At 43.3% G+C, this 23976-nt stretch overlaps 1 protein-coding gene across 1 annotated transcript in view; it reads left to right on the plus strand.

Moving 5' to 3' along the window:
• sema3aa (sema domain, immunoglobulin domain (Ig), short basic domain, secreted, (semaphorin) 3Aa) overlaps positions 1-16710 on the plus strand; it is a gene marked incomplete at its 5' end in the record, with an annotated part of 31730 nt that extends 15020 nt beyond the window's left edge. The window contains 14 exons of the mRNA XM_079183544.1: positions 3218-3337; positions 4141-4231; positions 4325-4444; positions 6472-6614; positions 6774-6888; positions 6983-7052; positions 9361-9505; positions 9623-9842; positions 10346-10437; positions 10553-10594; positions 10836-10993; positions 12576-12643; positions 12747-12895; positions 13929-16710. Of these exons, the coding sequence (XP_079039670.1) occupies positions 3218-3337; positions 4141-4231; positions 4325-4444; positions 6472-6614; positions 6774-6888; positions 6983-7052; positions 9361-9505; positions 9623-9842; positions 10346-10437; positions 10553-10594; positions 10836-10993; positions 12576-12643; positions 12747-12895; positions 13929-14660 (2265 nt within the window). The 3' untranslated portion in view covers positions 14661-16710. The remainder of the gene's footprint in view (positions 1-3217; positions 3338-4140; positions 4232-4324; positions 4445-6471; positions 6615-6773; positions 6889-6982; positions 7053-9360; positions 9506-9622; positions 9843-10345; positions 10438-10552; positions 10595-10835; positions 10994-12575; positions 12644-12746; positions 12896-13928) is intronic.
• Between the last annotated feature and the right edge of the window lie 7266 nt (positions 16711-23976).

Below are 23976 nucleotides of genomic sequence, written 5' to 3' on the forward strand. Positions count from 1 at the left end.
TCCGGAATGCCGCAATACAGCGTCGGAGAAGTTGCCTGCATCCAGCACCCGTACGATAGATTAGGTGATAGTACAGTAGCCATGTGCCATCTCACCTCTGGCACAGTGTACTCTCTATAGGCCAATCCCCACTGACATCCGCAACTAAAACACACAGCACGACAGATGTTCGGTCACAGCAAGGTGTACATAGTGTCCCAATGGCACGAGGACAACGACGCATTACCTCAGAGGTTATTTGCTGCTGGGACGTACAGTTTAACGGCGGGAGTATGTTTGTGCCTCAGATGGAGCGCAATGTGTGCATATTTATGTGGGAGTGTATTGTTTGAGTCCTCGCTATCTGACGCTGTGTGTTAGCTCACATGTGCACAAGTTTGCTGAACACGTACTATATGCCACCAGCTTTGTTTGTGTGCACAGCGGTGTTAGTGTGTGTTATCGCAGTGTTGCTGTTTGGAGAGGCCCTCTCTGTGTTATATCTGATCTTAATTTCATGGCTGGATGAGTCTGGAGTGCAGCGGCTGCAGGGTTTTAGGATTATCCAGAACCACGTAGTCATTTTAAATCGCAGAGCTTTTTACTCGGGTCTAACTCACCGCCAGCTTTCTGGGATTCTCGCACAAACACAAAGTCGCCACCACACAAGCAACACTACACCTTCGCTCCCTCGCACAGTTGAAAGGGAACATTTCTGGTGGAACAAAATCACACAAAACACAATGATGAGGTATTTGCGTGCTGTGAACATGTTTACCCTTGAAAATGAGGCGGTGAGAGCAGAGACGGAGTGCAGCAGGGAGAAACCTTGATTAGGACATTACCAAAGCATTCGGAGCTCCCAAAGTGATGCATTTCTCCAAACCACAATTTACAGCCGCAGAACAAATGTAACAGCTGCCCCCCTACAAAATGCCTCATGGCTGCATCATTCTCCTTGGCAGGACCAGTGTATAACATGGCACAGGTTGTTGCATTTGATTCGGCAAAAAAAGGGATCAGATACTGGATTCACAGTTTCGTAGAACTGCCATATGTCATTTCTGAGTATTTTTTCCAGCTATTACAGATATTAAAGGAAACACAAAAGTGATCCTTCATTTCCAATGCATTTTCCATATTCAATTAGAGACCTCGCTATAATCTTAAAATTCACTCTTACTACAAATGTGTCCAACGGAAAGTCATCATCAATACCCAGTCCAAAGAGAGTCATTAGTTTGATCCAATAATGACTCATTTATCCTGTGCGGCTGTTGTGGTTTACACATAATGACATGGTTTGTGATCAGGGAAACCATTTTTCACCTGGGGGCAAGACAGAGCCGCATGTTTGAGTGACTCGCATAACAAACGTCCAGTCAGTGTTTATTGCGCAACCTACCTACCGCATAGCTAATGAGTCTTAACTCGGAGACAGCCATGTCAAATCCTAAACAGTCCTGACATTGGGGGGGGGATTATAGGAGTTGGTGAAATGCATATAATAAGGTTGTGAGAATGATGTGTGGGGGGTGGACGTGAGCTCCCGCTGTTCAAACAGTAGAGAAGACAGAGGGTAAAGTCGTTAAGTTACACCGTCACATAGACACACAGGCTTGTAGGGTTGAGGTCAGCCACAAGAAATCATGGAAGTTTAGTCTGTGAACTAAGCAGTAGTCCTGTGGCTGACATGTTTGAATGTTGTTCGGTTAATGATAACGTGCACAGTTTAAAGGTGTCGCATGCTTGAATGAACCCCAGGTCAGTGCATGCTACAGTGTTGTAATTAAACAAGTTAATATTTTGACATACAATTCATATAAGTTTTCACATAAAATAAGTACTTTTGGGACATTGAGTGAAAAATGCTTATTTGAGAATGGGACCAGAAGATTGATACCACTCTCATGTCTGTACGTTCAATAGCTGGCAGCCAGTTAGCTTAGCATAGCATAAAGACTGGAAATGGGAAAATAGCTGCCCTGGCTCTGTCCAAAGTCAACACACTGTCTATATCTCTTATATCTGGTTTGTTTAATCTTACGAAACCCGAAGTACAAAAAATGAGAATTAGTGTTTTTACTGGGGTTTATATGCTGTTTCATTCTCATTTAATTCTTTATGCTAAGGTACGCTAACAGGCTGCTAAGTCAAGCAGTGACGAATCATACATTTTCAAAATAGCAAACTCTTTAAGTACATTACCGAGGAGGCAAAAGAGACAGAGACAAAACACACGTTTCTTCTTTTCTGAATAATAGCAGGAAATTACGTTTTTTTTGGAAAGTCTTAGCAGTGTGTGATCCCAGAGTTTATTTGGTTCACTGGAAAATGTTATCACTCCGACCTGAGCACAGGGAAGCCTCGAATCAGTTTATGTCTCATATGAGTGACCATCAAATCATCCAACTGAAATATCTGTGAGGTCTGGAAGCCTGGAGAGATACGTGTGTTAACGGGAGGAAGAGAGAGTGGTAATTTGGCTGTCTGCATCGAATGTGATGTGAGTGCTGCGTTTTCAAAACCCCAAGCAAATGTCAACTTATTTGTTCGGTGGATATTCAGCATGTATTTATAATAAGGCAAACTCCAGCCTAATCTCTGAACCACATGTGCCCAAATCAACTCCTCCAGGCTGCTAATAGCCCTCCGACATTAACCAATCCTGTTGATTAGCACTCTAATAAACAGTCTCACACCACTGGGACTATCAGCATGTGCTGCATGGGGAGCCAACCTAAACACCCTCAGCAAATTCAAACATATGGATCATTAAAGATCTGAGTGCCTGATTTGACTTACAGGTGGGATTTCCTTAAAGCAGACTAAGTCTCTTCCAATCCAAGTGGAAAGTCCCTGCTTTAAAGGGAATTCCAACAGAGCTTTTCTTTATTCTCCGTCAGTCTCTGTTTCCTATTACTCTCTATTTTCAATTGAATCACCGCAGCACTTTTCTCTATTCAAATTGTCAACGTTGTTTTCATAAAGGATAAAACTTAATTCAAACTTTATGACGTGGAGGAGGCTTTTGGAAATCAATGCTAACATGCAATCTATTTCATAAAAAAAGTTTCACGTGCTTTCCAAGGCTATATAATATACTATACCGGTAGTATTACTATATAGACAGAGACAGGTAATGCATACACAAAATGTATTAAAATCTCTTTGCCAGATGTATGAAATTATACAGTGGTTGAGGTATTTGATGTTCTATTTCTCATTTCTTCTCCAGAAAGAGTGTTCTAACTTCATCCGGGTCCTCCAACCCTTCAACCAGACCCACCTGTACATCTGTGGCACAGGAGCCTTCCACCCCATCTGTTCTTTTCTGGAAATGGGAAAGAGGGCAGAGGTAATAAATCGTGTGCATTAATGTTTTTTTTTACTGCATGTTTAATCAGTTATATATATGCAAAAGGTCATTTAGATCTCAATTGAGCGTGTGACACCAGTGCTATAGTAAACTAATGACAGAGTAAGTCATTGCTTCGCCTTGAAATAATATGTGCACAGCAACTGCACTGGCTGCATTAAGTATATGCTCTCACACACAAACGAGTGCACGGATTCCTGTCAAGCACAGCAGTAACCATTCCCCTCATTGATTATCTTCTCATCAATGTTTTCCTTTGTGTGGAGAAGTCACTACATGGTTCGACTTCAGCCGTCGTAAATTAAACAACCTCTCCCCTGCATAAAAGTTTAATCAGTCATCCTGATAAAGGTCTACAGGTTAATCAATGTACCAGCATGGGTTCTGCAGCCCCGACAATGGGGGAGGAACGACTGTTTGCACCATGCAGGTTTTGAGTATAGAGGACCCTGCATGAGTTCACTTGAGTTTAAAGTAGTGTTGTCAGTCATTGATTTAAAGAAAACAGAGTAAGTTGGGTCTCTCTTTTGTGTATTTTCCGGGTGAGCTTTGCTTTTGCTGCATGGTCCTCCTTTATTCCCCATTGTTTCTTTTTGTTCTAGAAATGATTGTTGATCTGTAATCAAATCTGTCTCAAGGCCGTGGTGCTTCCCATCCCAAAAGCAGCTTGCTATAATGAGAATTTGGTGTCATTTGAAACGCAGGCTATAAATGTACCTTTAGCCAGTCTTAATGTGGCTTTCACTTGGCCTCAGTTTGAACTTTGACCCTTTCCACCACAGGAAAACATCTTTCGACTGGCCTCGCATTTCGAGAACGGCCGCGGGAAAAGCCCCTATGACCCCAAAATGCTCTCGGCCTCGCTGCTGATCGGTGAGTTTGATCTCTGCCTTGATTAGTTCCAGGAAGTACACATTCACTTCAGAACTGGTCATTTGTTCCTAACTACACGTCTCTCACTAACAGATGGAGAGCTGTACTCTGGCACATCTGCTGATTTCATGGGAAGGGACTTTGCCATTTTCCGTACCCTGGGAGATCATCATCCAATCAGAACAGAGCAGCATGATTCAAGATGGCTGAATGGTAAAAGAAAAAAAAGCAATAAAAAAGTTTTGTTTAGCATGTGAAGAAAGTATTAAAATAAATGAAGTTTACTCCTGAAGATATACATTTTCCTAAAAAAAGATGATCTGTGTTTTGCACAATCTAGTTTTCCGGGTTGTTTAATATACTCTGTTTTGTCACTGAAGTTGCCTTTCCTGTTTTTTAAGTGGCAATTTCCATCTTGAACCTTACATTATAGTGTTCAGACTGCAAAAACTAGATAACATACATTTTCAAACCTCACAAACTCCAGCAAACGTTACTATTAAAGTCAAATTGGGCACTTGTGGCCCACAATAACCTCTACTATTCAGCACGTGGTGGAAGTAAACCCGAGTCATTGGCCAGTTTTGGAGAAAGAATACCATTGAGCTTTTCAATGTGACTTCGAAGCATTGAATTCTCTCACAAGCCTCAAGTCTCCAATAATTTCCATTCATGTGCAGACATCAGATATCAGAGCCCATTCACAAAGTCACTGGATTTGCCTGCGCTAGTAAGATTAGCGCGGCAGTGAGGGTTGACTGTTCAGTCTGTCTGGCTATCTTTCGGCACCGCGGAGGACTTAGGGAGCCTCAAAAGGTCAGTTTGAACCTTTCCCTCAAGCTGTGCCATCCCTTTACCCCCGCTTTCCCACAGAACTAATCCGCTCTCAGCTGTTTTCCTGTAGTGGAGTCAAATTCCTCTCATCCCCCCCCCCCCCCCCCCCCTCACCCTCCCCCCAGCAACCCTCAGAAATCACAAACACACGGTTCTCTGCAGTGCTGATTGCTGTGACATATTAATAAAGAGTGATCTAAAAGGGAGAAGCCATTGTTACAGCGTTAATCCCCATCGATCTTTCACCTTGTTCAAACAAATACGCCTGGGATTGTAGCCATTCGGCCCGGCAAAATCCAACTCCTTCTCCACAAAGGGGGGATTGTAATTGCACGGATTACTGGGATGGGGATATTCTATTGAGCCTTTATCAACAAGGTTACATGGTGCTCAAATGCAACAAGAAAGAAACTTGGGAATGAATTCTTAATAGCAGTTGATTTCTAAAGGATTTAGGGTTAAATGGTATAGCTTTGGCTTTGCTGGTCTTTATTCATGCAATGTATTTACACATCCCTTCACCCTTTTAATGTCCTCTCACTCAACAGTTAGGTGCGATTAGACACCGACTGAATACAGTGGCCTTTTGTTTGGGAATAAAATGTAATGAATTGTATGACCTCAATGGTTGGCGACACCGGCAGAAGCCTGTTTTCGTATGCGAGGGCATGCAAGGTTGAATTTATATGAATGTGTAGATTTAATGGCAACTATTCACAATAAAGCTATGAGGAGTGTGTGGGGTACATGATTCATACCAGAGGTCTCGCACCCGCACAGCGCATATAAATCTGCTTGCCACTTTGGCCACACTAGTCTTTTTCACAGCTACTCTATATCCTAAACGGCCATGGAGGCGTAACATGGCACGGCTTGTTTCTCTCCAGTTAACCCCCGAGCTTCTAGACACAGGCTCGTTTTACGTGTGACGCCGCCGCAGTGACTGCGGCCTCTTTTCCTCAGTCCCTCTGCCCCTTCAACTCCGAGATATCTCAGCCCGAAGGCCCCGTTTAGCTTTGATTTCCTCTCGCGCTTAAAGTCGAGATAAATTTATTCAAGTGTTACCGGGGACAATCGGAACCATGTGTGTTTGTGGGGATGTGGCCGAGAGAAAGGAGTTATGTGGGATTTGGACTTGGAGCGCTCACTTGGGTTAAAGTCAGATACTGTAACACCAGTGTGTAAAGTTATTACTGAGCCGTGACTGGAGAATCTCATGGGGGATTAGGTTTTTGGAGGTGTAAAATAGGGGTGAAAGGATTGTCATTGGGGCGGAGGTTGGATCGTAAAATTACATTTCTGTAGGTTTGTGTGGGATTTAAGTGTGTATGAGCAAATGTTTGCATATTTTTACTGCATACTATGTCGTTTCTGTGCTTATTTTCTTACCTGTTTTTCCCCTCCAGACCCCAGGTTCATAGGTGTTAACTTGATCCCAGAGAGTGACAACCCTGAAGACGATAAGATCTTCCTGTTTTTCAAGGAGAACGCCATGGACGGAGAGAACACTGGCAAGGCCACCATCGCCAGGATAGGACAACTGTGTAAGGTAACAACACACACATACAAAAAACCGTATCACAGTTTACTCAAAAGACATGAAAAGATTCATAATCATTTGTTTGAAATCTGCGTAGTCCTACAGAAATAACAGCATGTTTATGTCAGTTTGCAGAAATGTGAGTTTTTTTGGGGCTTTGTGATACAGAATGACATGGGAGGTCACAGGAGTCTGGTGAACAAGTGGACCACTTTCCTCAAGGCCCGGCTAATGTGTTCAGTGCCCGGGGTCAACGGCATTGATACACACTTTGATGAGCTGCGTAAGTGTGCATTCATTATTTGCATTCGATGAATAGTTTCAAATGCCGATGACAAAAACCTCACCGTCACCCCATTCTTGCTTTGTTCTTCCAGAGGACGTGTTTCTCATGAGCTCCAAGGACCCAAAGAATCCAGTTATATACGCTGTATTCACCACATCCAGGTACGGACACTTCCACATCTTTTCACATGACCTCCAAAATGTGCGTGCAAAGGCAACACAACTCGAAAGGCGCTGGTAGTGTCGGATTTGTTTTGTTGATTTGTTGCTAGGAGATCAGAAGGAACTGATATAAATTCAACGTTGCAACCGTCCCAGACAAGTTATTTCCTCTGTATTTTGAAAAACGCACACGCTTCATATTTCCTTTCCGCCGTTTCACAACCATTATTCCTTGCCTTTATCTGTAATTCCCTAAGCATTCTAAATGACATAGCAGGATGCGAGCGACCAAGCGTGCCCCCGTCAAATTCCCAGACAGCACTCCCTGTCCCGTAATCCACTTACAGGTGTCTTATGGTTGCTTTCCCCTCATATGGTTCCCCTCCCCACATCTCAGGATGGAGATTGCTTTTAGCCGGTTTCTCGCTACCTGGCCCCCTTTTTTTCACCGAAACCTTGGCAGAGGCTTGTAGGGAAATCAGATTATGGCGCAGGAGGGAGCGAGAGAAACACTATATTCACTCAGCAGGAACGCGCGTCTCTCCCCTGGCCGCCGCCCCAGACTTGAATAAGGGTTTTCAGAAGGCTGGGTGGGGCTCTATTGAAGCATGCGGAGAGGTGAAGGCATGGGCCGGGCCAGATAAGTGAGTTGAAATGGCACAGATGGTGGCACTTATCATGATGATGATGAATTTGCATTTGGGAAGGAGGAGGGGGTATTTTGTGTCCAGTGGTGTCTCTGAACCGCTTTCAAAGGAGGACAAACACTTCACCATCAATCACCGCTAATGATAAGACGGGCTGAATAGCATGCCGGCGCAAGCTAGCGCATACCGACGGGCGCCTTGCATCACCAGGCCCGTATGGCTTTTCTTTCATTTCTGGAGATGTATGAAAAGCTAGAGGTCGGTGCGTGGTGGTGGGTGTACACCTACGTACCCACATCCGTGCTCACACACACACACACACACACATGCACACTTTAAAATTCAATTATGGGGCATTGAGGAATTAGAGTGGTTTAATTGGTTTTCTAAGTGGCTGCTTTTCAGAGATGAATAGAGAAGAGATTCAGAGGGACCGGGCTTTTAATATCACTGCTTAATGAGGCACAAAGAAGCTGCCACTGACAGATCAATGTTTGATTGTGCTGCGTGTGTGTGTGTGTGTGTGTGTGTGCATTTTTGTGGGGTGGACTGAAAATGTGTGCCTTTCTCTCAAATTGTGTGCATCTGCTCCAACACATGTTTCGTCCTTCTTCTTACGCATAGATATTGGAGTGTCTTTTCTTTTTTTTTTTCTTGCTCCTGGAGTTAATTGAATTTCTCTGTAATTAACATTTTCAAATGCTAATCCATTCATCTTCCATGCTTTGGTGAGTACTGTCGGCTGTGTTTATGCCAGCCACATCCCTAATTAGTCTGATACAACTTCCCATTGCAGTCAGCAAGACAAAGGACGTGCCGACTCTTATTGAAGCATTTGGTTCCTGCCTATGCAGGAGACTGGCTGTCCAAATTAAAATCTACCGTCTGTAAAAAGTGACAAAAAGCTGATGAATGATTTTCTGAACATCTTGACCTACAAACAAATAATTGCACGTCTATAAAATCCCCCTCATATGTGGTCAGAGGTTAATGGACTTCATGGTGTGCAGAATTTTAAACAGCCAGCTCACTTTCTCACAATCTCCACAGGAACATTTGAATGACTCTTTTGGAATAGATATACCTTGGAATATTCCTGTGAAACTCCCAAATGTTCCACTTTCATGAGTCACGGCTCAAATTGCTTGTCTTCTGGATGACCTGGGCAGAGTATGAATTGAAGTAAAATTCATTTTTTTCTGCATGATTGATTGACCTTGCTTGCTTTAGGCCTTGCCTGGCGAGTGAAAGCAAAATCCACCCATCTGGCCCCGAGCGAGCGCTCACAAAATATTGAAGGGGATTTCAAAAAATGCTCTGAACCAGGTCTTCTGTTTTGTTGGTGGCGTGCCCAAATTCCTGTCTGTTCTCAAGAGGCTGCAAGCAATCAGAGAGAAGTTCCAATCTGTCATTCCTATACTTAGGTAATGACAACCGTGCTCCCCTCCGTCTTTGTGCGATGAAGGGTCATTTTGTTGTCTTTCTTCAGTATTTCACAGGCTCTTAATCCCTGTCTTGTGACCGATTGTTTTTGAATCCCTTTTGTGTGTCGTCTTTCTTTATTCCACCGCCCTCTCACTCCCGCCCTCCCTTCATCTATTAACTGTTTTTTTCTTTTCGTCTTTCACCCCTTCTAAGTTTCTCTGTCTCTTTCTCCGCAGTAACATTTTTAAAGGCTCCGCCGTGTGCATGTACAACATGGCAGACATCAGGAGGGTTTTCCTGGGTCCCTACGCCCACAGAGATGGACCCAACTACCAGTGGGTGCCTTTCCAGGGGAGGGTGCCCTACCCCCGCCCTGGCACTGTGAGTCTTTGTCCACCAATGTATTTATTTTACAAGCAATAAAGTGAAATTAGCACAACACTGCTTCTCATTTTTCAAATTAAACTTACCTGCCGGCCACTTTGGTCTGATTCTCAGTGCCCCAGCAAGACATTTGGAGGATTCGACTCCACAAAGGACCTCCCTGATGATGTCATCACCTTCGCCAGGGGTCACCCAGCCATGTACAACGCCGTGCACCCGCTAGGCGGGCGTCCCATCATGGTGCGAACAGACGTGGACTACCAGTTCTCCCAGCTGGTGGTGGACAGAGTGGAGGCAGAGGACGGACAGTATGACGTCATGTTCATCGGGACAGGTACACGACTTCACAGTTTGTCGTTGCTTTGTGCTCTAAACAGGAATTTTTCAATACAAATGATTGAAATCCGTCACAGTAACATGGTATTTAATGTTGATTTTTATGCATTTTTACGTATTTTCACAAAAGAAATAATAGTCAGTTTAAAAGTTGTTTAAAAGCACGCAGCATTATATTTCCCTGTACACTGAAGCTCTTAGATATTTCTACATTTTCTGTATATATTTGAAATAACAGCTAAAACATGAAAATAGTTACTTTTCTTTCTGTATTTGATTTTACAGTTGCATCTATATACCAAAAACTCAAACAATAAAGTTTAGATAAAAATCATCATATATTTACAATACGCATTAAATTTACATACTCCAACAGCCAGAGATTAGGACTTTAAACAGTGAATTTCTTAACTAGCAAAAATTATTCATACTTGATAAAACAGCCTTATATATACATATTTATACTACATATACTGTATGTGAATGTCAATATTCTTTCAGACGTGGGCACAGTACTGAAGGTGGTGACAATACCCAGAGAGAGCTGGCATGACCTGGAAGAGGTGGTGCTCGAAGAGATGACTGTCTTCAGGGTAAGACATTGAAAATTGAGCGTAACAACAATTTATGAAGCTGCTGCCTATAGAAATAAACACGACGTCCATAGAAGTGGTGGTAAAGCAGCTGTGCTGTATTTGTTTTGTGCAGGAACCCACTGCCATCACTGCTATGGAGCTGTCCACTAAGCAGGTAAGGAGTTCTCTTCACACACAATAATTTATCCAGAGGTTGTTGACAGGGCTAGACGTGAAACTAAAGAGTGAGAACGCCTGGGCCATTAAACAAGCACTGATATCCAAACACTAAGATATGTAATGTGCCCACTGAGAGCGAAACCCACAACCACCTAATCTTTACAAGAGCCTTTCCAACTGAGCCTCACAGGAATACTCAAGTTTTAACATCTTCGCTCTTTCTTTTGCTCCCACAGCAACAGCTGTACCTTGGCTCTGGCCTGGGTGTATCGCAGATGTCTTTACATCGTTGTGAGGTGTATGGGAAAGCTTGCGCTGAGTGCTGCCTGGCCAGAGACCCTTATTGCGCCTGGGACGGCAGCGAGTGCTCGAGATACTTTCCTACCGCCAAGAGGTAGGAGCATGCACGCACCAAACAAATCTCTGACCTTTATTTATCCTCAGAGGGGCTTGCTGAACCTGCATGCTTCTTTTCAGCAACATCCTGCCTTTGTGTGTTTGTGCCTTCACACGCCTGGGAGTTATCAGTGCACCTGCAGTCTGATTTTGCAATCGGCTTTGAATGCTTTGCTCAAGGGCATCCTGATATACAACGTTGTTTCTCCGAGCAAGTGCTGTGAATCCAAAAAAAAAAAAAAGGACACGGTTCATGCCAAAACATCTCAACATGGAAGTAATCAGGAGTTAGAATATTACACGGGCACAAAATACAGTCATTAAATACGCGCAGGCCAAGTATGCATTCCAAGAGTTACAATCCAGCAACCTGAGTTCTAACTTCTGCCAGCAACAGTTGTTCTGAGTTGTGAAGCCGTCGCCCGACAGCCAAGATGTACACACACACACACACACACACACACACACACACACAAAGTCATAAAAAGACACAGGAACTTACATCTACACAAGTAAACACACACTAAATTATAGCCAACGGGAGCTGTCTGACCGCTTCACCCTGCAGCCAGGAGGTATGAACATACACACCCTCAAATTACCGTCTGCTGTATCCAGCAGGATTAGGCTGACCACCACAGCCCACACACACACACACACGTAGCACTACACCCCTGCATCTCATTCATCCAGAACTTCTCACACCAGCAGAAGTAGGCCAGTGGGTATACTCCAGCCTGGCAGGGTTACAGAGGAGGTTGGCACACCCCGTGGTTAAGGCCAGGACCGGCTCCTCTCTGCTCTCCTCTGCACTGAAAAATATTTTCCCTCCCAGAATGAGAACCAGACACCGGGCCCCGCACGTGCTCAGACGGCCAAAAAAGACAGGAATGTGAGCCTAGGAAGCGAAAAAGAAGAAGAGGGACATGTGTGAGAAAGAGACCAGAAAGACGAGTGTCCAAATATATGTGGCACACAGAAGTAAAGGACGAGGGATGTTAGTGGCCATATTTTGTGTGCAGAATTCTCACACACGAGCTGACCATTTCACTCCATCTGTTTCTTTTTTTTTTAACAACGGCTCTACTTTTTTCTTCTTCTATCTACTTGATTTCCTTCTTTCCAACCCTCGCCTCACCTTTGGCTTACCCCACCTCTTCCCGATTAGATTTTTGCAGCGCTCATCAGAGATTTTAAACGCGACCACGACGACTTGGAACAAGGGGGAAACCAATGCTGTGTGCGTTTCATAATAACGGTTCATCAGAAGGCAACGAAGCTTGTTGTTTCATTGCCCTGCAGGCTTATGTGTCCTACAATTCTGCCAGGATTCCATTTTTTTTTTTTTTTTTTTACAGTGGAGCGAAGGTTCAATAAATAGCCACTCTCCAGTCCTTAGTAGGTGAAGCTGAATCTGGAATTGTATTGTGTAACATTGCCCCCTAGTGGTTGAAAACAAACAGTACAGAGAACAGAACATTGTGAGAAGTGCATTTCTGGTCTATTCTGTAGAACACATGTTGCTTGCATTACCAGTGCACCCACTTCTGCCATTAACTTTCATTGCGCTTTCTTCCCAGGCGAACCAGACGGCAGGACATCAGAAACGGGGACCCTCTCTCCCAATGCTCAGATCTTCAGCATCACGGTACCTTTTAATGACCACGACACACAAACACCCACACTCTCTCCCCTTCTCGCCACACACACTTCTCATTCCCCCGAACCTGTGTCTGTTTTGGTTTGATTAGACGATTCGGATGGCTTAGGAGGCAGCGTGGAGGACCGGGGTGTGTACGGTGTGGAGAACAGCAGTATGTTCCTTGAGTGCAGCCCAAAGTCTCAGAGAGCGCTCACGTACTGGCAGCTGCAGAAGCCCAACGACGACCGCAAGCACGAGGTGTGTACGTTTCTCACGCTGTTGCTGATTTGCCTCTCAAAAAGCAGGCAACGGAAAATGTGCAGCTGGATGATTGTAAAACCCACACATCCCAATGTTGACTCGAGCTCAATGTCATGCTAATTCAACTCCCGCAAACAAAACATCTCTCTGCCAAAGGCCACACCTTTCCTTTTCTGTGTTATCATGTAATGACCTGTGACCTCTGTGGCCTTTAACCTCAGTGACATGAAAAGGGTGGTAACCTAGGGGTGTGGATGTTTAGATTGACTTTTGACCCTATGATGCAACTAATTAACGTTTGCCTGACTTTCTACTGTGGCTGTATTTGTCTAACCGGGCGTTCAGGGCCTGTGGTTTTAGGTACTGATGATGCGAAGAAATACAATCCAGGAAGTCCAGTTTGAGTAACAGATCCAAGCGTTTTAAGGCTTATCAGAAGCAAATCTTTATTTTATTTTTGGTTCTCTGGAAAGCATTTTATCTTTTATAACATTTTATCTTATGTTTCTTTTTACACCACTGAACCTCACCGCTGTAACACAATAGGCTCTTTCAGATTAATGATGTGGGTGCATTTTTCACACAGTGCCTTTGCTTGTACTGAAACTGTTGCGTTACTTGTTGAGGTGCAGAACAATGTATGTGTTGAGTTTGACACTATAAGCCTGTTTTCCCGCATCTGCTGAAGGAGGAAAGTTTATCTCACCTTAAATCTGAGTTTAAGATAAACTTTGTGTCCAAGCATGACTTTGTTTGGAAGCTGATTGTGGTCCAATGTGCAACTTAAAGACGTGTGAGGTGGACGTTAACAATTTTTTAACAAGGTAATAGATTTATTTTTGCGGATACCAATACAACACATACATTTTTATTCCAAGCAAAGTGTTTTTAGGTCCTAAAACATAGAATCAATTGTAAAATCTGAATGTTTCTATTAACTCTGGTCCAGACGGGAACACGTTAAGTTTGTTTGTCTATTTCCCTTTTTCCAATATCTTATTTTTGCTTTTCTCTCTGTTTCCTTTTATAGATCAAGCTAGATGACAGGGTGCTCCGCACAGACCAGGGCCTGCTCATACGCAGTCTGACCCAGTCCGACACAGGTATCTACCACTGCCAGGCTGTCGAACACGGCTTCATCCAGCCCCTGCTGCGCCTCAACCTCCAGGTCATCCCCGTCCAGAAACTGGGTGACATCCTACCCGGACTTCCCGGTGCAGGAGGCGGGGTCGGTGCCTCTCCCAAGCACAGGCTGTGGTATCGCGATTTCCTGTCTCTCTTGGACCACCCAGACCTCAACAGCGTGGAAGAGTTTTGCGATCGAGTTTGGAAGAAAGAACGCAAACAGAAGAGGGTGAAGACGCCCAACGGCAACGGTCAGGGTAAACCCGATAGCACTGGCGGTTCCAACCCTGCATTACGGCCTAAAGCTTTAGCTCCCAATGCCCAGAAGCAGCAAGCCAGTCCACCACAGAGCAGGCCAGGGCCCCAGGCTGGAGGGCCAACAGTGGAAGGGTCAGCACGAAGCCAGACTACCCAGAAAGCTCAACCAAATCTGGGTATGTTGAGTGTCCAGGCACCTAAGAACAATCAGAAGACGCAAAACGGCCAGAAGGGGCAGGGCAGCCAGGCTGGTTCTCAGGCTGCCGGGGGGTCGAGGGCGAGCAGCCAGCACGCAGCCAAGTGGAGACGGATGCAGGAAAATAAGAAGGGACGCAACAGGAGGACCCACGAGCTTCAAAGACCCCCACGAAGCGTTTGAGAAAGAAAAAAAAGCACAGAGATGCACACATGCAACCAGATCTACACGTAGAAGCACAAACCCATGCATCCACACATCAACACACAGACACATTCTATAGATTGTGTGTCCAATGTAAGGTTCAGTGACCTCGCAATAACAACAGCAGAACAAAAACCCGTAAAAAAAAAAAAGCAGCAGAACACACTTTTAGATAGACATACATGAGCTGCACTCATGCAACAACTTTAGAACTCTAATTCAAAGACACAAACTCAAAATGCACATAACTTGTGAAGAGGACAAAGATCAACAGAGGACTGAAAAACCCGGAACGCAAACTGTAAATGTGTGAGGATATGGCTGGAGTCCTAGGATACTGCCTGGCAGACACTTCAACTTCCTGTACATAAGCTACTAAAATAAGACTGGGACAAAAATGTTTAGTGAGGTGTTTGTTGGCATATGGACTTAGTATGCTGAAAGGACCGTTTTGGAGACATTAACAGATACACAGACATTTCTGGAGATGACATAATGCGTCCATTGCAAACCTGCTGTCCTCTTTGACCTGAGCATGTGAACTGCAAGATTGTGTATATGGAATGGATAAAAAAAAAAAACTCTTATTTTGAAGAACTGTTTGAGGAGAAAAGAACCTTCCGTCTAGTCTTTGTCAATGTGAAGACAGACGACAGCACCCGAAAAAAGAGGACAGGGAGGGGTTGCACCGGTGTCCCTCATAAAACAAACAGAAGCATTATCACATGCAAAAAGTGCAAAGTCGTGCCACGGTGCAGAGAAAGTGCTTCATCAGAACCATCTCCACCTGAGGCTGGGGAAACATTGTGCATGTTGTTGTCAATCAATGTTTTAATAAGCTAGTTATTTTATGGAATTCTAGACGCTTTTTCTTTTTTCTTTTTTTTTTACACCCTACCTTAAAAAAAGTGTTACATTTTTCTTTTATATTTCCTTTCCTTTTCCAGACCAGTGCTTCTATTTTGGGGGGCTAAAATTACAAGCAACATAGTAGTCTCATTGTGCATTTTCCCTTCTGCTCTTGGGGATTCTATGTAAGTTATTATGGTGTTGCTTTTTCTGGGATTTATAGAATCTGGGCACGAATTCCAGTTGTAGGCTGTGCTAAAAACCCAGTCTGAGATAGACTGCCAGTTGTTTTGTGTACATATATACAACAAACTTAACTCTCTGTGTATATACAGTACATATACAGTACAAGAACACCACTTGATTATTATTTATTGCTCATTGTTTTGTGAAAGGGTTGCATTTATTTTTGATATTATGGTGTTTTTGGCTCATCAATATATTGGAGAAACAATGGCAACAGCAACTGAGAAAACTTTGATGGACCAACTGGGTGAAAGAATGTCAAGGAATCCCTTTTTGGGGATAAAAAGGGTTGAAAATGACTTACGAGCACGAGTACAGGGGTTTGTGTCATTGCTACATTTTTGATAGAGATCCCACTAACGATAAGCACAATTCTGTCTCTTTTGACTTTCATAACAGATGATTTCATAACGTTTTCCTTTCTCCCAAATCCATTCGACATGTCTTTGTTCATCCAGTATCCATTATGTGTAAGATAATTCCCCAAAACTGAAAAACATTAGCTGTGAATCTCTGTAAGAAATAGTGGAGAAAAAAGTTAAATTTTAGTCTGAAGGAGAAGACACGTTATACTGCATGTGAATGCTACCTACAGTAAGTGCATCTTTTTTATCGTCTCTTTACGTGTTTTGTGTGAGAGGTAAAGTTCCCTTAACGCAAGGTGTGATTTACTTTTGTCCTTTTGCCAAAACAGTGATATGAACAACTCATGATACTCTGGCCAAAGCTGTTTAAGATCCAAGCTCCTTAAACTTCGATTCAACAAATGGTACCCATGTCCCCCTGTCCCCTTAATATATGACAAGAGTAATGTGTCAATGCAATAATTTAGAGCAGATAGTGTTCTCTACCAATACTCCAAAGTTTGGTGTGTCCCTGATTCGGGTTTCTCCCTCAGAGTTAGTAAAGTGAGAGAGCTGAAAGTTACCGCTGCTGTAGCACAGTTCTTTCTGGCATGCATTCAGTTGTCTAAATAAACATCTCCGTTACAAAAAAAAAAGTCCATTTGTTCTCATTTCAGTCATTTCAATCAAAAAAACGTCCTGCACACGGTGTCCTCAGCTGCACTTCATTTTATACAAGGTAACTCAAAAAGGCTTCATCTTTTTAACAATGTACGTGCGCTACTCCAGCGACAAAAACACAGCTGCACATACAGGATCAGAGAGTCTGCAGAGAGAGAGAAACACTATCTGGAACACTTCCTTTCACCCGAATGATAAATAATCAAAATGATCAAAATAATAATCTACAGCCACGCTGGCGGCTGTGTGAGGCTGGATTTAGCTAAATGCTAATCTCAGCATGCTCAGAATGAAGGCTAACACGCTGACGTCTAACAGGAATGTTAAAATGCTAATATTTGGTAACAAAGATGATTGTCACCAGTTTTACAGATACTTAATGTGCAATGTATCTTTTCAGAAACACTGCCCCCATTACGCTGCATAATTCACAGAACATGCTGTCAACAGTGTTCATGGGAACTATGTCTTTGAATGAAAAACATGTATCACAGCAAGCTTTTGGAGTTTATCAAAAGTAACTAGAACAAACATTTTCACAGCAGATATTTCGGCAAGTCATTTCAGTAAAAGCACAGGTGAAATTGTTAATATTAGAAAACGCTGCACCCCATATAGGTGAGCCTGTTTCAGGACCCTGGTATTGTGCATGCTGGCTCACTGCCATTGCTCACTGGAACACTTAATGGAACTGAAACATCATTTAGAAGATGTGTTTCACCTGTGCGTGCCCTGCCGTGAAGGGTCAAAATGTTTGCTATGAAAAAGGGGTCTCGGGTGTTCTTACATTGTTAAAATGTAATCTGTATAGTGCTGCAAGAATGGATTTACTTTCATTGAGGCAGAACATCTCACAGATGGATATGTTTCAAGGCAGGCACATGAATCTAAAACTGTCTGCTCGGCTAGAGGTAAGTGAGATTTGTTGTCGTCGTTATCGTCTGTAATTGAAAGGAACCAACATTTTACAGCTAGAGAAGAAAACCTACACTTAACTAATTACAAAAGTAAACTTTTAAGTACACTCACCTGCTGTTGTGCTCAACCGATACCTTTATTTATCCTGCAGTTATTAATCAAGGTGGTTTATAGTTGTTCACGGCAGACAACAGACTTTTGACTTTGCAGGTGTTTGGCAGCTAATAAATTAACAATGGTTCTGTCACAGTCAGCCATGATAGTGAGCCAGCATGCACACTACCAACACCCTGAAAGTCAATCAGCGAAATGAAATTTTGAATAAGTCAAAATGTCAAAATGTCTTCCATTATAAAGGCCTGTAAACTCAAACAATAAAGGTGACTGTGGCCTGCAGCAGAGACAATGATGATTCTCATGAGGAGCCACCAGAGGTCACTGTTGTCTAGCCGCCCGTGCAGCCTGTCTGTCAAAGCCCATCAGACTCTTGTGGTAAGGAAGTGGAAGCGGAAACATCTTCACATGTAATGTTTCTACAGAAAAGTCTTCCTTTCGCAGTCGGACACAATTACCCTTTCTCAGAAGCCGTGTGCTCGTGCGTGCACGTGCGTGTCGGCTGAAGTGATTAGAGTGCTGCAATCATGTCCACTGCCCTCAAGATTCACACACACACCTGTTATGAATTTGCTGGCCCTGTTACCATGGTGACTGTCCTTGAATGTCCTATATGTGTGTGTGTGTGTGTGTGTGTGTGTGTGTGTGTGTGTGTGTGTGTGTGTGTCTGTCTGTCTCGGTCTTAAAAATACACATTTTCAGCTGTAGAAAGGAGTTGTCTGGACCATTATATTGGAGGGTTTTATTACTGTGTCCTTTGCTTTAGGGAGCTTCTTCACTGTCTAAAGCGTTTCCCCGTCTTCTGCTCCTCACGGCTACATTTATTTTATTTTTACAGACTCAACAACAACTTAGCTGCCGTAGGATACATGCACATTTAGCATTTCAAAAGCCTTTATTATTATTATTATTATTGTTATTATTATAGCAAGCTGTATTATATTGATTAGTAAATTAATTCCAAAGCAAATGTTTTTGTTTACATTTTGAATTTCCCTATTTAATCCCAATCTGAAATGTATGACGCCATATTTGAGCTTTCTTATGGGGGAAACATTAAGATATTGTCATAAAATTATGAGGAAAAAATAGAAAAGTTTAAGGCCAGAAAAATGTTATTTTTCGAAACATCATCACCACAGAAGAACGACTTTTCATTTTTAGTTTGATGGATGATGTTTTATCTAAAAATGATAAATCAAATGAAAACGCTAACTGGTATTTTGCATTTACATTTCATCTTCAGCGCATATTGAATTGAAATTAGATGGAAATGCCAGTCCACTATTTCATGTGTGTGTGTGTAGATAAAAGAGGTCAATTGATATCCTCCATATCTTCATGTTGCCGTCAGCTATACATTATTTGATGGTGTGTATGTGCTCTTGCAATATGTGTGTGTGTGTGTGTGTGTGTGTATGTCTAAAGCTCCTCGCTGCTCTTGAAAACAGGCTCTAATCAGAAGCTCACTCATTCATTCTTGCCCAGGAGGAAGCCCAATGGATTGTGGGAAATCAAGTCTGTGGGCAAGCCGAGAGGAGGACACAGCAGGTTGCTGAGCTCAGTGCTCGCCCCCTCCCCCTCGATATTATTCATATGTGTATTATGATATAAATATTTCATTATTACCGGTATATCGCAACACCCCATCCTCATCACTCTGTCTTTTCTCACTTCCTGGTTTCCCTGGTAAGCTCTCTCTCTCTCTCTCTCTCTCTCTCTCCTGGTGACACACATAAAGTTCACGAACATATACATGAAGTGAAAGCTTGCAGCTGTAGGCTTTGTAGGTGTGCTGCACTGCGCTGCGGGGAACTGTCATGTGCATTGAACTAATATTCAAGTGATCCCATAATTAGGAACACTGTTGGTGAGTGGCAGCTGCCGCAGAAACCATGGCAACTGGGGAGGGATCTGATACAGAGCAGCTCTCCTTGGTGCTCGATGACATTTTCCGTCAAGACCGAACCCCACTGAGCCATAACTGTGATGCAGGTGCAACTCTCTTTGCCTGCTCGTTTATTGCCTTCCCCTGACGGGGGAAACATAATGGAAACTTCTTACATTTTATGGAGCAAAGGATTAACCGATAAATGGAGAAACTAATCGTTAGATGAATTGATAATGAATAAAAATCATGAGCTGAAGTCCTATTAATGCTGTGGAGGATCTTCCTTTATTTTGCAAGGTTAAACCTCTCTGCCGACACCAATAACTTACATACAGTCCCTTTTAAAATAACAATAACCGACCTACAAAGTATATCTATTTCGACTACAATAAAAGCTACTCTCATTTTCGTTACATAACCAGGCGCTTTGTCTCTCTGCACATATATTCCCTGGGGTTTCACTTTATAGACCGTGCCCTCTGGGAGTGCTGTTTCCTCGACTGTTGTTAAGAAGCCATGATTTATGGCTGTGATCCCGCCTCCTCAACGCCGCGCTACAAGGTTGGGAGTCATAAACGGAGACAGCCTTACACAGCAGTGCAGCAGGCCTGCGTGCAGGGAGGGATGTAAAGTGACTCACACCAGTTTGACCTCTCCGCTCACTGATTCCTTGGGATTGATGAGGTGATCGATGACCTATTCATGTCCGTCTCTGATGAGAATACTGATTCACTCTGGGCTGCAGCGCCATGGACTGCCGAAGCTTTCTGGTCAAAACGTCACTTTTTAGTGAGGCAGCATTTGGAAACTGCAAAGCCCATAGAGACAGTTGGCCTTGGACTACTTTGTGTAAACCTTTCGTTAGCTTCATGTCTTGTTTATCTGTGCTCACATTTTGCCGTCAGTGTGACTCATCTGTATTTAGTCTAGCTTAACTCAAGGGACTTACCCCCGCTGTTGCCAAGTGATGAAGTCACAGGTAATGACGCACTACCTTGACAACAGGTGTGTGTTGTTGATGATTCATGAGCTGTGGGGTTGTTTATGACTTGATTGGCATTCAAACCGCATTACTTTGACATTATCTCTCACCCCTTTTCTTTCTAAAACGATCTTATTTTCCTTCTCCTGAACGACTCATCTGAGTCCGCTTCCACTTCTGATGAATCAGCCCATTAGACCCCGGAGCAGCATTAGTAAGGATGTCAGCTGCTGTCAATTCACTTAGAAAGATGAATGTGGAGTAAGAGTGGGTGAGGAGGAGAGGAGGAGACGACACACATCCATTATACTGGTGAGCCACGCATTGAAAGGTTTCTCTCAAATCCCACATTTGTCCGAAGCAAATGAATCGCATGGATAACACAGGCATGAGTCAGATGTGAGCTATAACACCATGATGCATCTTAAGCGCAATGTCCATTCTTGCAGGCTTTTTGGCTCTTATAAACGCCGGTTTTAGGTGAGTCTTTCAACGGTGATGTGTTTTCATTTCCGGCAGCAGCTCTTGTGTGAAACACTGTGGAAAAACCTTGTTAATTAGCACCGGCAGCCTCCGTTGGAGAGACAAAGAAGTTGTCTGGTATACTCACAGGAATAAAAACTTGCAAGGAACAAGACATCAGAGAACTGTCACACTGTCTGAGTGATCTCAGTGTGAAAAAGAGTGCCTGGAACAAACTGAGAATTGCTACAGTTAAATCAGGGATGTCACTGTGGCTACCTTCTAGATGTACAACTACAATTATGGGTGTATTTGTTCACCAATAGTTTTGTGGCCAGTAAATCCTATTAACAGTTCCCAGTTAAAGTCACCTTCCCACGCCCTTCCCCCACAGACCACAACAACCTCCTTAAAATAAATCTTACAGACACTAATTGCATATCTGTTTCACTGTCCGAAAATGATAAGCTTTATCCTTGATGGGTACATTTTTAGGACTTCCTTACATTGATTTGGACTTGACAGGAGAAGTGAACACTATGATCCCTTAGTTACTCCATGAACCTTTTCTATTAAATCCACCTCACTCATGACGAGGAGATGCAGGTGAGGCAATGTGCAACAGACGAGCTGTTGAGCCGCCAGACATCAGCACGTCATGTGTGATTTAGCTTTTCGACACACTTCATGTCACTAAATCTCAGAGACGAGCATTAATTCAAGCTTTTCGTCAGTTCAAAGCACATATTTCTTCTTGACTCTGCATGCTGGTGCCTTGTGTATTTGTACTGTTGTGTATTTGTATGAAACAGAAGTGACTTGTACAACGCCGGCATTGTGTTGTGTACCAGAATCAGATGCCTTTGTTTGTCTTCAGGGAGAGCGAGGACAATTATTCACAGAGAAATCTAGCTGGAAGGAAACTGCCTCTACATGCGGTGAAACAGAAAGACGGCTGAAAGATGTACTGCAGACATATATGTTTCCTGTAATGTCATCCACTTAATTTATGTGTGTTTCCTGGGCTCAACAGATGGTGGAGTTAGGGCTTCTCAGTGCACCTTTGGGGGCGTTTGTGGCTGCTGCAAGAGAAAGTATTGTAGTTTGGCAACAGATGAATAATTGATTTGGAAACCTTTTTCTTCTTGTATTTTGTTGTTGTTGTTGTTTCAGTTGATTGCCAGTGAGTTAACTTGACCCTCAACTACAGCAGAGAGTTACAGCAGGACTTAATGCACTGTGTGTACGGAAAAAAACAGCTTACATCGCAGAGCAGTGTGTGATTGGCCTATCTCTCAGAAGGAAAGAGGATTATGTCTGTGCATGAGTGTGTCTTTGTGTCACAGCTTGTGTGTGTGTGTGTGTGTGTTGGCAGCAGGTGCGCCTGTGCGCAGGCATGTAGATAGTAAGATTGAGTGAGGTAAGGAAGGGAGCCTCCATGATTTGAAAGGTATTTTTAGTCCACAGCGTCTCGCTGGTCAGGAGAAATTGGCATTGAGGGGCGGTGTTAGGTGTGTCAGGTTGGTAATAGGGATGAGAAAGGCTCAGTCCTGATATACCAGAAATTAAACATCACGTACAAGTACGCTGTCTCCAGGGAACTGCCTCACCTCCTCACACGGTGACTTCGAGGATACAAACTCCTGCCTGGAACACACTAAAGTGAAGGTATGTCAGTAATTTTTGCTTGTCTTTTGAAGAAGTAACCACTTGATTCTGGATAGAAGAGGGGATTATGATGCTAAAGCTCTCTAGGGAAGGTTCTAGTACATTGTTTGAAACAGAAACTTCACCGTCTCACAGGGGAGAAAGAGCTGTTGTGTATATATGTCTTAAAAAGGTATCATAGGTGTTTTTGGGTAAACCTGCAACTTGTATTGTACTTTAAAGCTAGGTTTAGTAGTTCAACTGCCACCGATCTCTGCAGCAGCAAAAGAAATTGCCTTTGTTAGTGGCTTTGCCTCGTACCCCAACTGAGTATTCAAATTTAATGAACACAGTGCAGTGTGTGTTATCCGGTTACCAGCCTCAAGTTACATTGACCAGGCTACACGGCACAAATACAGCTCACACAAGCTGTGTGTCAAATATACATTCAGAGGTGGGAAGTAACTATGGCACTTATGTGCAGTTTTAAGGTATTTGTACTTAATATACTTCTTACTTCTATACTACATTTCAGAAGGAAACATTGTACATAAAAAATGATATGCTGGAAATGAGTACTTTTACTCTTCCACATACTTCTGTACATTATGTAGAATTTTGAAGGCTTATCTGGGATCTGAGTACTTCTTCGGTCACTGGTACGTTTCAATAACGGATACAAATTCATTGGGTTGTTTGCTCTAAAACAGAAATGTGTTTAAAGGGCCCTGATAGCATTGTAGTGAGTCTACTCTGTGTACACTGTATGCAGGTGTGTGTGTGTATGTGTGTGTGTGTGTGTCTCTGTATAAACTGCAGGGTTTGCACATGCCTCAGAGAGTGCTTGTCCCCAGGCCTGTGTTTGATGTTGTGTGTTTACACCTGTGTGTGTGTGTCCGTCTGTCTGTCCGGGTGAATGCGTTTGCTATCGCACGGCTGGATGCTTCAGTCAGTGTGTTTATGTGAATGTGTGGGTGAGATATACAGAGGGAGAGGGGGGGGGAGAGAGCGAGCATGCATGTACGGGCTGCTTCCGCCTCACAGCGTAGAGACAATCAGGCCATGCTTCAGCGATCAGCGGGAAGAAGGGGAGGAGCAGAGCCATCGCTCCACTACCATTGTATATCACTGAAGACAGAAACCAAGACTCACCTCTGCCTA

Source organism: Pholis gunnellus (assembly GCF_910591455.1).
Source record: "Pholis gunnellus genome assembly, chromosome: 22".
Classification (NCBI taxonomy): Eukaryota; Metazoa; Chordata; class Actinopteri; order Perciformes; family Pholidae; genus Pholis; species Pholis gunnellus.